This window comes from Nanorana parkeri, unplaced genomic scaffold (genome assembly GCF_000935625.1).
Source record: "Nanorana parkeri isolate BGI_ZX_2015 unplaced genomic scaffold, ASM93562v1 scaffold499, whole genome shotgun sequence".
Lineage (NCBI taxonomy): Eukaryota > Metazoa > Chordata > Amphibia > Anura > Dicroglossidae > Nanorana > Nanorana parkeri.
Genome location: NW_017306767.1, coordinates 368383 through 380407, shown reverse-complemented (window position 1 = coordinate 380407; position 12025 = coordinate 368383). Strand labels below are relative to the sequence as shown.

Genomic DNA, 12025 nt, shown 5'->3' with positions numbered 1-12025 from the left:
CGAGGGGAAATGCGCCGTGGCCGCTGCTGAGCTGTGTCTGTGACAGCCAGCACCCCCACATGCCATAGCGACCCATACAGCCCTGGCCAGGCCCCCCTGTGCCCGGGCCCCATAGCGGCCGCCTGGGTCGCTATGGCGATTGTTACGCCACTGCTTTTACATAATATCACATGTAAAGATGAGAGAAAAGGTTCAGTGCAGGAAAAAACACTTTTGATACATTGTATATAGAGATCTATAAATCAGACCAAGAGGGGGGACAACTGAGGAGCAAAGAGAGGGAGCGGGGAGCCATGCTATGCACTAGACATTTATCAGCACTAGACATGTAAACTGCGGAAATATTCGGTTTGGATATTTCGTTATTTCGGTATTCGGATCCGAAATTCAATTCGGTTCGGGTTTCGGATTCGGACAAAATCCTAATTTTCTTTCGTTTCGGATGAGTTTACGAATATTCGTTACGACCACCACAGAAAACCATATACAGATATTATTACTAAAGCTGAGGCTCCCAGACCCGAATGGCATTCAGGATCCGAAATTACGAATTGCATTCGGGAGCTCCAGCAAGCAACACGGGTCTGGGAGCCATATTAAAGCTGAGGCTCCCAGACCCAAATGGCCTTTGGGATCCGTTGTCTCCTATTTCACTTTTCTGGGTCAGTGGAGTCGCTGTCTTCTCTGAAGGATGACACGGGTCTGCTGCTTTCTGTGAATTTGGGAATCGGCATCTTATGTGCAGAAAGTATGTCGGGTTTTAGGGGTTTTTTGGAAACATTTGGCGCTGTGTAGTTCCTGCCTTACATTTGGTGGGGATCGGTGTCACTCTTTCGGAAGTGGAAGGAACTCTATACCGGACATTCACTCCTCTCACTCTCTGTCTCTTTTCCTGTCCAGGTTCTCTTGTAAACTTCGGTGACGCTGATCACTACCAGTGGTTCGATCCGACGCTCTGGCAGTCGGTGGGCTCCATCGATGATCTGGAAAATGGCAGATTTCTCTTTTCTCTGGACACAGAAGGCGTCCCATGTCAGAACGACGATGTTATTTTTTCCTCTGAGACATCCTTCCGGGTCCAAATCCAGGAGCCAGCGTCTGAAATCCAGCTGAAAAGCATTTCTGTCCTGGGGCGGGTATGTGGAACTTGATAGAAAATGTGACCTTAGTCCCCTAGCATGTCCCCCTCCTTGCATGCTATAGCTCTCTCCCCTGGGAGTGTCTAATTATTGTCTGTGCAGTCCCAGCTCCTCCACCCTTCCATTCACCCACCTTTTATTTGGCAGCCATGGGCAGATTGAAGGGAAGTACTATGGACTGTCACTTGAGTGACAGCTCTGAGTCTGTTGGGTCTGCTGTCATCACATCCAAGATGGCTGCGCCCAGCAGCAGTCTCAGGGCTGTTGGATGTCTACACAGGAGAGGCTTTTACAGGTAAATAATCTGCAAGAAAGTTTGTGACGGGATTTTACAATGTGACCATGTTTCATGTTACAGCCTGAATGTGGGTGCATCATGAAACATGGTCAGTTCTTTAATCCCAGTGGCAGGAAATTACCACTCAGCGCCTGCAGAGGGCGCACAGACACCACACTGAGCACCTTGGATCAACCAGTTGACATCCGCGGTGTTAAACCCCCTTCCCATCCAGGCCATTTTTCAGTATTCAGCGCTGCGGTACTTTGACTGACATTTATTCCGTCATGCAGCGCTGTACTGAAATGAATTTTATACCCTTTTTTGGGGACAGATAGAGCTTTCTTTTGGTGGTATTTATTCACCACTGGGGGTTTTATTTTTTTACTATATTAAGGAAAAATTACCGAAATTTACAAAAAAAAAACAGTTTCCCCTATATTAAATGATAAAACATTTATTATTACCCAATTTTTTGGTAAAATATAAAAGACGGGGTCACGTCGGGTAAAAAGACACCAAACATGTCAAGCCTTAACATTGCGTGCGTGCGCGCGCAAAACCTCAAAAAACGATATTGGGGCACCGGACGCGTATTTACGTTTATAGGCGCGTAAACGTGGGGGTGGGGGAGTTAAACATTTTGGGGGTTTTTTTCCCCTTTTTTTATATGTTACTTTTATTTTTTTTAATTTATATTTATTTTTTTGCACTTATTGTTATTGCTATTATATAGGGGGATAACAATCCCCCTATATAATAGCAAAGGCACACTGACAGGTCCTCTTTATGGAGACATTAGGGGTCTCTAGGACCCCTAATATCACCTGTGGACCCCAAAAGAAGCTGATGAAGCAGAGATCTGCTTCATCAGCTTCTTCTCTCTGGCTATAGCAGCCAGATGACTGACAGGTGAATGCGGAAGTGATGTAATACACATCACTTCTGCATTCACAGCCCGGAGGGAGATCAGCAAGGAGCTGATCTCCCGTCCTCCTCCTCCTGATGCCCTCTGAGACGAGCACATATAGGCGATCGGCGGGTTACATGCATTTCCAATGAAATGTTGAAGTTAGGATTTAGAATGGACGGCTTTAACATCAGGTGACCTTGTTAATGTCTGCTGGCAACGCATGAAAGCGCGCATTTTGATGCATTGCCATTGACTTTTATGAATCTCCGAATGCACTAAAACACACAATTTTTTTTTTCTAAACACAGTGCACTGCAGCGGTGTGATGGGAACAAACACTATTTTTATTCACACGGGAAGGGACAGGTAGAGTGTTACATTTGCGTGCAGACTTCTGTGCCTCCCTGTGGGATGATGCGCATACATGCTGACCTGAACCTGCACATCCATGCAGGTCCGGGTGCCTGCACTAGAACGCACACTGTGTCTGAGTGCAGGCAGACCTGTGCGCATGTGCAGGTCACCACGTAGCAGTTCTCTGCATGGGTGTGCATGGCTGTGTGAATGAACCCTTTATAGGGAAGTTGGACACACTCATGGTGCCGTAAGCTGGATTCTTCCCTCTGATGCATTCTCCATTGAAGTGAATGGAAGTGCATCAAAGCGCATGTTGAGGTTTTTACAATGCAGTGCATTGTATTGGATGTCAATGCGCACTGACGTGCGCCGTAGTGCATTAGCGTGTCATAATGCGTTAGCATTCATCTTATGGGTGCTGAGATGCGTTTTTATTCATTTCTATTGATTTCAATGGGAAACTCATCAAGTAAAAAAGGCAAAAATGTGAATGGAGCCTTAATGTTTTTTTTACAGCTCCGTGATTGGACGCTACCATTCTATTAAAGGGTCAGTTCATCCAACTTTGTATTAAACGCCTACGCATCTGCTGTGTCCATTATCAGGGGCACCCACCATCCCTGCTGGACCTAATTTTGTTTTATATTATGGACAATGTATCCAGAGGAGCCGGAAAACACACAAAGGTGGACGGGAACACCCGAAACTCCCAATAGCCATGAGATCTCACTGTTGGAGATTCCAAGACTTATAAGAGGCTTCAGGAGGGGGGGGGGTTGCAGACCACCAGTCACCACCTGTATACAAACGTTACTATTGGGTGACCTGCCCCTTTAAGAATGCAGTTCTTCTTTCTATATGTTTGAAGTAGCTGCGCGGCTTTGTGTCCCGGTATTCTGGATGACATCCATCTAATCATTCCGCCCGGTATCCCTTGATGTTACCCGACTGTCTGCGCTGACTTGTCCGCTCGCTGTCTGGCAGGTGACTCATAATGAGCGGCCTCCCAGCGCACCTCTCAGGTTTCTAGGCGTTCCCTTGTCTTGTAGGATTTAATTAAGTATCTGATTTCCCCGGCTGATACAATAACACATTCATGTCTCCTGCTTGTCTGGTTAACCATCTCCTTACGGAAGGTGGGAGCTCGTGCCACAGAACTACAAGTCCCAGCATGTCGAACTCGGGTCGCACAGCAGCTGTGGAGGTTATTAAAGGGCGGCTGCCACTGTTCATCTACGTTTAGAAAATGCTAGTTTCTGACCACCTACCTCCGGTGCCTTTTGCATTACCCACTTAGAATATGAGGGGGTCTTATCAGTCCCTGTCACATTTTACACTCCATTGTGGTGCTTTAGCCCTCATTCACACTGGAATCAGCCGTGCTGCGTGCAGGGCCGTACCGAGCAGCTCCCGGGAAGGACAGGTGCTGCGTGTGATTAGTACGCAGCCCCCGTCCTTCTCTATGGGAGTACGCGGCCATGCGCCCCCTACGCTCACCCACCCTGCACATCCGATGGATCCTGTCTGCGTTCAAGCCAGAAAACACGCTCCCCTACGGACCTGCACTTGAGGTGAGCGTAGGGGGGGGCGTACGGCCGCGTATTCTATTCAAAAACTTGATGCGTTTTTGATGCATTCCGTCGCGTTTTCGATGCAGCTAAAATAGTGCACGCAGTACTTTTTCTGGCTGCATCGGAACGGACTAGTCTGGTGTGAGCAGAACAACACAATCCCATTGGAAATCATTGTGCTGCGTTTTTGATGCAGCTCAAAAACGCAACGGACTGCATCTGGTGTGAATGGGCCCTTACAGTGGTTTTAAAACTTTTGACTTTTCCTTTTAAAATACATAGAAGACGCAGCCACTGATATAAAGCCGTGTTAGGCCTTTTGGCTAAGATCAAGTGTAGTATCTGTTCTTATCAGTTGTTGGAGGGGAAAGGATGCTGCCACCTATGGAAAGGGGTGGATGCGTCCTAGTAGCCTTTGACGTAAAGGTGGGTGTTGGATGGGGTTCGGTCCACTGCTAGTTGCGTCAGGCCCTGAGTGTCGGGTAGACCCCAGGCAGAGAACCACAAGGTCTGGCCGGAGGGTTGGGAAGCCCGTGGTGATGTGCCCCCTGGGGGTGGCGTCCCAGGGGTGCTCAGGAAGTCACTTAGGTATGGGACCCCACTTTGACTCACCGTGCACATGGACACACACCCGTAAAAATAAAAAATAAATACTTTTTTTATCAGTACTATCAGTATCAGTACTATTAAAAAAAATACAAAATCATTTCTTCAGTAAAGACGATGTTATTGCTGGATCAGCAGGTCATGGCCTTATGTTTGTAAATTGCTATTGTCCATACAGAAGGCCAATGGCTCATATTTGTAAATTGCAACACTTTCCATAAATAAAAAGGGAAAATATTTCAGATTTTTCTTCCTGTCGGAAAGCAGTTGCGGAAATTCCCAACATCATCCAGTATTGGCAGCAAATTCAACCTTCTGATGTCATTTCTTTGGATGGAGTTGGCGTGTTTTCTTTTTTTTTACTATGTGTTCTGTCGCCTAACCCAACCAATAAAATGTCATCAATATTAATATCAGAGTATTTATGTTGCCTATCCGGTATGATAGCAGCCATACATGATACATGAAGATCTATGTTCTTTACGGAAATGTAGAAATTCATCAGCGTCGCTGAGTTTGGCGAATACCTGGCATCGCGCACAGGGAGGCTGCAGTTCCCGGGTCCGGCACAGCCGCAAGTCACCAACATGAAATGCCCGGACAAATCTGGCTGCTTGTGTGGCAACGAAAGGGTGAGGAAATGGCTTATAAATTGAACAATGTGTGCTTCAGACAACCCCGAAATTGTGCTGCCAGGAAAATACATTTCTTTCTTTCTTTCTTTTTCTTTGGAAGATGCGGCAAGAAATATGTTCTGCTTTGCTGCAGCATTCGGGGAATAAATGCCCCGAAGTGTCCTGTGCCAATCCTCTCGAGCCGATTGGACATTGCTGCGGTATTTGTGGTAGGTGGACGTACAATATCCGAAAGGAAAACGGCAGTTGTGTGTTTTATTCTAAATATACTGTGTGTGTATATATAGTATGTGTGTATATATAGTGTGTGTGTGTGTGTGTGTATGTATAGTGCGTGTGTGTATGTGTGTGTATATATAGTGTGTGTGTATATATAGTGTGTGTGTATATATAGTGTGTGTGTGTATATATAGTGTGTGTGTATATATAGTGTGTGTATATATAGTGTGTGTGTATATATAGTATGTGTGTATATATAGTGTGTGTGTATATATAGTATGTGTGTATATATAGTGTGTGTGTATGTGTGTATATATATATATATATATATTAGTGATGCACCGACACCGGTTTTCTGCTACAGAGTACGAGTACTGATATTGTGAGTGCTGATATCTTGTTTTCGGTACTCGCCGATACCAAATACCAGTAACGGAAGTCACATTAAGGAAGCTGGCCGGCGTGTAATGACTCGCCACCCAGGCTTCCTGATACCGGAAGTTCCGATATCGGGAAAAGCATCGGGATTATTCGGGCGAGTACTCAGCATCGGCACCGATACCAATACTAGTATTGGGATTGGTGCATCCCTGAGATATATCTGTACCTGTATGTAGCGTTCACTTCCAAACCAACCCTTTCCTTTGCCGATGTTCGCGGAAACTGCTGCCAAAATTTGCTTCATTTGTTAAACTGAATGGTGCAAAAATTTAAAAAACTGCTCCAGTATGTCCTTATAGATCCAACGTTTCCACCACTGGGCACTGCCATCTCGCCACCCACACAGTGTACAGAAGGTGAAGCCAAGCTGTCCATCACATGACACTTTGGCCCTGACGGCCAGCGCCCTCTGGGTATCAGCGATCAGGAGGGCGGGTTACAAATGGAGAGCTTAACTGTTGACAACTGATGAAAGTCAGAATTTGCATATCATCAGCAGCGCTGCTTAGTCTGTATTTTCGGGGAAGGAATATGTTTGGAAGCAGCTGATGGACAGGCTGGTGGAAGGAAGGGGTGAACTTTACATTGAGGTAAAATCCTTTATTCTGTTGGTTCCAGGTGCCATCATATCGCTGGAATATACATCAGAATTTGACTTGGAGGTGTACCGCAGCCGGCTCATCCACACCTTCCTCAACCTGGTACAGTGCACGTTTCAGTTATTTTTCTCTCTCTCACTATGAATGACATGCGGCGGGAAATCTGCTGGAGCCAGCTCCATGCCGCTAAGGCCTCAGCTAATGAGCAAGGAAGACCATCCACCCCTTTTATCGTGAGATTTACCAGGATCTATGTAACGTGAGGGGCTGCTGAAACCATCAACACCCCCAAAACCAAATCCATATCATTTTCATCCCGACAGATAGACCCTTGCGCCACATAGTCCTTGTACAATATATTGCCGGATCATGGTTCTTTAGCTGCAGCACCCAAGACAAAAGGCCAAATTGTGCCCAAACCCTCCCCTTCCCATAAGCTGTTACTCACTTCAACAGCACAGGATGCAGGTCCTGCCCTTTTTGCACCCCCCCTCCTGCTGAAGCGCCCCAAAGTGAACTCCTGATCTGCTTAACCCTCCACCCGGCCAGTCTTGCTATGGATGCGTGAGATCTGCTACCTATTGGACTACTAAAACAAAACAAAGAGTGGGATTTCTGTCTTTATTGCAGTCTGTGGCCCTGTTGGGTGGATGGTCACTGGGACAGGAAGTGAGGGGGGATCCCTCCGGTGCTGACACAGGGAGTCATAAATCTTGGTTATGTGTTTAGATGAAGCACTGAGATCTTGAGGAAGACTGCATTAAGTTTTACTTGCTTAGCAGGACATTAGATGTGTGTATACAGGAATACAGCATTATCAGGAAAACATATAGACAGATAGAACTTCCTGTGTATAGATAAATATGCATAAGCCGTGAGACTAACATTGCACTGCAGCGCCATCTAGTGCTCAAAAGACAGAGTTACAGTACGTGCTGGTGAATTTCCTACAATAAAGTCCTGACAGAAGTCTAAATCCTTCCTCGGTTCTAAACAAAGCCTCCCGGTCCACATACACCTTCCTCTGATAGTTATAAATGGACTGATCTGCTGCCATTTTGGAGGAAAGCAGCTGCCTTTATCAACCAATTAGAATCCACGTATCATTTTGTTCCGACAGGGTTATTAATAAAAGCAATCCGACGGTTGTGAGGGTAGCACCTATGGGGATGGGCCCTGCAAAAATAAATAACTAATGGAGGTTCCAATGTTTTGTCCATCCATAGGATAAATATTTGGAGGTGAAACTGGCAGTTTCTAAAGTGCAGCCTTTGGCATCAGCAATTGGTGGAAAGTCTCTCCGCTCTGAGCCGAAGATTCAGATTGTGTGCGCTGATGAGAAGATGGGGTCCAACGCTGGAACGAGCGCCCTGCTGCTGGGACGTGACATCATGGAAGACATTGAAAGTCACGGTAAATGTGTGAGAAAGACCCCTTAGATCATAAAACTCCACCCCACACCGGTCCTCCGTTGTGCCCCGCTCTGTGCGGTACATCATACTCCGCTTATGGCGTCAAGTGACACGAAACTCCGGAGTCACATCTTAAAAATGTATTCAAGTCCCTTAACTATGAACAATGTCTCTTATTTGTGTATCACTCGGCTGTAGATCCTCCAATCATCTCTGAATTAGTGCTGACACTGTCCTTCCTTCTGGAGGGGGGCTACTTGTGTTCCCCATGGTCCCTGTGTGTGTTGTAAAGTAGTCACAGCTCCAAGCTCGCTCCCGGGATGGACTACAATCTCATGTTTAGTTTACTAATTTGTATTGCGATTGCAGTCCATCACAGGAGTGAGCTTGGAGAGGTGACTACTTTACAACACACACAGGGACCATAGGGAACAAAATTCAGACATCTCAACTCTCCAGGACGTTCCGGGAGTCTCCCGCTATATGATAGCGGCTCCCGGACAGACGGGAGAGAGAAACATATTATCTTGGAAAAGTTTACGCTGCTCTACCTAGCGGAGTAAACCTTTCCCTGATGTCTGCTTAGCTATTCATTCCTTTGCTGTTTTTTTTATTCTGATGGCAGCAAGTGTCGGAACACTAAAAAAAACAGCAAGGGAAGCATTAGCTTCTTTGCTATCTTCCATCATTTCAGGGGGGTGCTCTTTTAGCCCCAAATCTCTCACCTCCCCAACGCATCCCTAGTGTCAGACGTTTGTCAACACAGCACATGAACTGCACAGGCGCTGGGATGTACATGATTGTGTTATTTCTGGAATATCAGCCCAGGAAGTAGATACTACTGACCTTGGATGGTGCCTGAACAAAGCAGTTACGTGCGGTACCTCATATTCCGGATGAGGCATTCCCCGCCCCCTATTTCTTCTGACTACACGTGGCACGCATTTGGCTGCGGTTCCATTGACTTCAATCTGTGCAGAAAAAAGACCGAAACATCTTACAGAATGAGCCGTAGCAATATTTTAAAGTGTACGTTATGACATGATGGCAGACGTTTTATTTTACCAATACAGGACAATCATTTGGCATTGCAAAGGCAGAATTGGACTTTTCTACTGGCGCTACTACCAGCACCCAAAAAGGATCTCTGTCTTCTGCCGGCATCGCTGGAATAGTGCTGGCGATCGTCATTTTGGTGTCACTGCTCGGCCTGGGGTACTTCCTGTACAGGATGGACGTCTTCAGGTAAAGAGTGCGTCAGTCATGGTCGGAGGTGGAGTGGGTCAGTCATGGTCGGAGGTAGAGTGGGTCAGTCATGGTCGGAGGTAGAGGAGTGGGTCAGTCATGGTCAGAGGTAGAGTGGGTCAGTCAAGGTCGGAGGTAGAGGAGTGGGTCAGTCATGGTCGGAGGTGGTAGAGAGGGTCAGTCATGGTCGGAGGTGGTAGAGAGGGTCAGTCATGGTCGGAGGTGGTAGAGAGGGTCAGTCATGGTCGGAGGTGGTAGAGAGGGTCAGTCATGGTCGGAGGTGGTAGAGAGGGTCAGTCATGGTCGGAGGTGGTAGAGAGGGTCAGTCATGGTCGGAGGTGGTAGAGAGGGTCAGTCATGGTCGGAGGTGGTAGAGAGGGTCAGTCATGGTCGGAGGTGGTAGAGAGGGTCAGTCATGGTCGGAGGTGGTAGAGAGGGTCAGTCATGGTCGGAGGTGGTAGAGAGGGTCAGTCATGGTCGGAGGTGGTAGAGAGGGTCAGTCATGGTCGGAGGTGGTAGAGAGGGTCAGTCATGGTCGGAGGTGGTAGAGAGGGTCAGTCATGGTCGGAGGTGGTAGAGAGGGTCAGTCATGGTCGGAGGTGGTAGAGAGGGTCAGTCATGGTCGGAGGTGGTAGAGAGGGTCAGTCATGGTCGGAGGTGGAGTGGGTCAGTCATGGTTTCGAGCATCTTGCTCAGTATTCATCTCCTACTTGCCGCTTCTCACTGAAAAGTGACCTGAGGCCCGTGATCTTATAGCAGTGTTGTAGTGGGACTAGAACACAACGTCAGGGAAGGGAAATTTCGGTAGTTGTATTCCATACCCAAAAACCGATATCGGTGCATCCCTACTATTTACTAACAAGGGGATAGAGACAACCTCTTACCTTCTTTATCTTCCAGTGTTCAGGACCTCTTTGTATCATGAACCATGGCCAGATAATAACATGGCTGAGTTGTTTTATTATTAGATTGCCCAGTTCGCGATTTTTTTGGTCCCTGCGGAACGCATCCCGCTTAGAGGAGACTGAGCCGGTCGACAACATGGGGTTCAGCAACCCAATTTTTGAGCCCACAGTAGAAAATGAGGAGGTGAGATGTATGTATGTTATTGACGTGTGTGATATTAGTAGCTCAACAAAACTGTATCTTATTTGTGTATCACTCGGCTGTAGATCCTCCAATCATCTCTGAATTGGTGCTGACACTGTCCTTCCTTCTGAAGGGGGGCTACTTATGTTCCCCATGGTCCCTGTGTGTGGTGTAAAGTAGTCTCCGCTCCAAGCTCCCTCCCGGGATGGACTACAATCTCATGTTTAGTTTACTAATCTGTATTGAGATTGTAGTCCATCACAGGAGTGAGCTTGGAGCGGTGACTACTTTACAACACACACAGGGACCATGGGGAACAAAAGTAGCCAGGAACAAGACCTGTATTGAATACTATTGTGCTATTGTGCACTACATGGGTTCATTTTCATCCAGTGAGAGTATGAGGTCTCTAACAGGGTTATGCACAACAGGGAGAAGAGTTTGGAGAAAACAATCTAGGACAACAGAGCTGATTTGGAAAACTTCTCCAATTCAGCTCATTTTCCAGTTCAGCTATGTTGTCCTAGATTGTTCCCTTCTCCTGCCTTCTGCAAACTCTTCACCCTTTTGTGAATAACCCTGTAACAGTTTAAAAGTCCCTAATGGAATGACCCCTCCAACAGAGTTAGTCTGGGCATTGGGTGTGGTGGTATTATCCTTATTGGTTGTTTTAGAGGTTGCCGTCTCACGCCCTCGCATCCAGCGGGCCAGCTGTATGTCTTTGGGCATGATGGTGACCCTCTTGTCGTGGATGGCGCAGAGGTTGGTGTCCTCGAAGAGCCCTACGAGATAAGCCTCGCTGGCCTCCTGCAGAGCCATGACAGCCGAGCTCTGGAAGCGCAGGTCGGTCTTGAAGTCCTGGGCAATCTCGCGGACGAGGCGCTGGAAGGGCAGCTTTCGGATGATGAACTCGGTGGATTTCTGGTAGCGTTGTATCTCTCGGAGAACCACAGTGCCGGTGGTGAGGCTTCTTTCCACTGGTGCACTCATGCGGGCGGCTTTGGTAGCCAGCTGCTTGCAGGGAGCTTTCCTGCCGGTGGACTTCCGTGCTGTCTGCATGGTTCTTACCATTGCAGTTCAATAAATTTCTCAACAACACAAAACATCTTTCCGTATTTTGCTGAACAGATTCCTAATATTCTCTCCCCCAACCTGATTCCCACTTTGGCACAGTTATGGTGACTTTATCTCATTAACCTGATTCACACTTTGGACTGCGCATCTAACTTATGGTGAATTGATCTCATTAACATATATAAATATATGAATATTTGACATTCATTATAATAAATTATATCAATGACATGGAAGGGCAGCTAGTGGACCATAATGCTTTTGGGGTGCCATAAGAAGTCTCCCTAACTTAAAGAGGGCGTATGAATGGCTAGGACCCAGATTACATTTGTCCTAAGGTTCCTTCCAAAGCAAGAGTTGTTGGTTCGCTCTTGAGTTACTTGGTGGTTGACTTTGGCTGACCATGAGGAATTCTAGTTTTGGCTGGGTGGACACATGTGCCTTGCTC

The 12025-nt window shown here is 47.0% G+C and overlaps 2 protein-coding genes across 2 annotated transcripts in view; one reads left to right on the top strand and one right to left on the bottom strand.

Moving 5' to 3' along the window:
• The window catches only part of AMN (amnion associated transmembrane protein), a 31937-nt gene extending 20831 nt beyond the window's left edge, over positions 1–11106 (top strand). The window contains exons 5-12 of the mRNA XM_018561081.1: positions 901–1136; positions 5358–5495; positions 5599–5707; positions 6777–6859; positions 7984–8170; positions 9243–9414; positions 10383–10503; positions 11092–11106. Coding sequence (XP_018416583.1) covers positions 901–1136; positions 5358–5495; positions 5599–5707; positions 6777–6859; positions 7984–8170; positions 9243–9414; positions 10383–10503; positions 11092–11106 — 1061 coding nt within the window. The remainder of the gene's footprint in view (positions 1–900; positions 1137–5357; positions 5496–5598; positions 5708–6776; positions 6860–7983; positions 8171–9242; positions 9415–10382; positions 10504–11091) is intronic.
• Positions 11107–11128: 22 nt separating this feature from the next.
• LOC108790742 (histone H3.3-like) lies at positions 11129–11562 on the bottom strand. Its single transcript, XM_018561080.1, has 2 exons — positions 11193–11562; positions 11129–11133 (listed from the first exon to the last, which is right to left on the bottom strand). Exons 1-2 carry the CDS (start codon positions 11560–11562, stop codon positions 11129–11131), a joined length of 375 nt encoding a protein of 124 aa, XP_018416582.1.
• Between the last annotated feature and the right edge of the window lie 463 nt (positions 11563–12025).

Coding starts and splice junctions, on each gene's coding strand:
- LOC108790742 (XM_018561080.1), bottom strand. CDS start 11,562: ATGCAGACAGCACGGAAGTCCACCGGCAGGAAAGCTCCCTGCAAGCAG.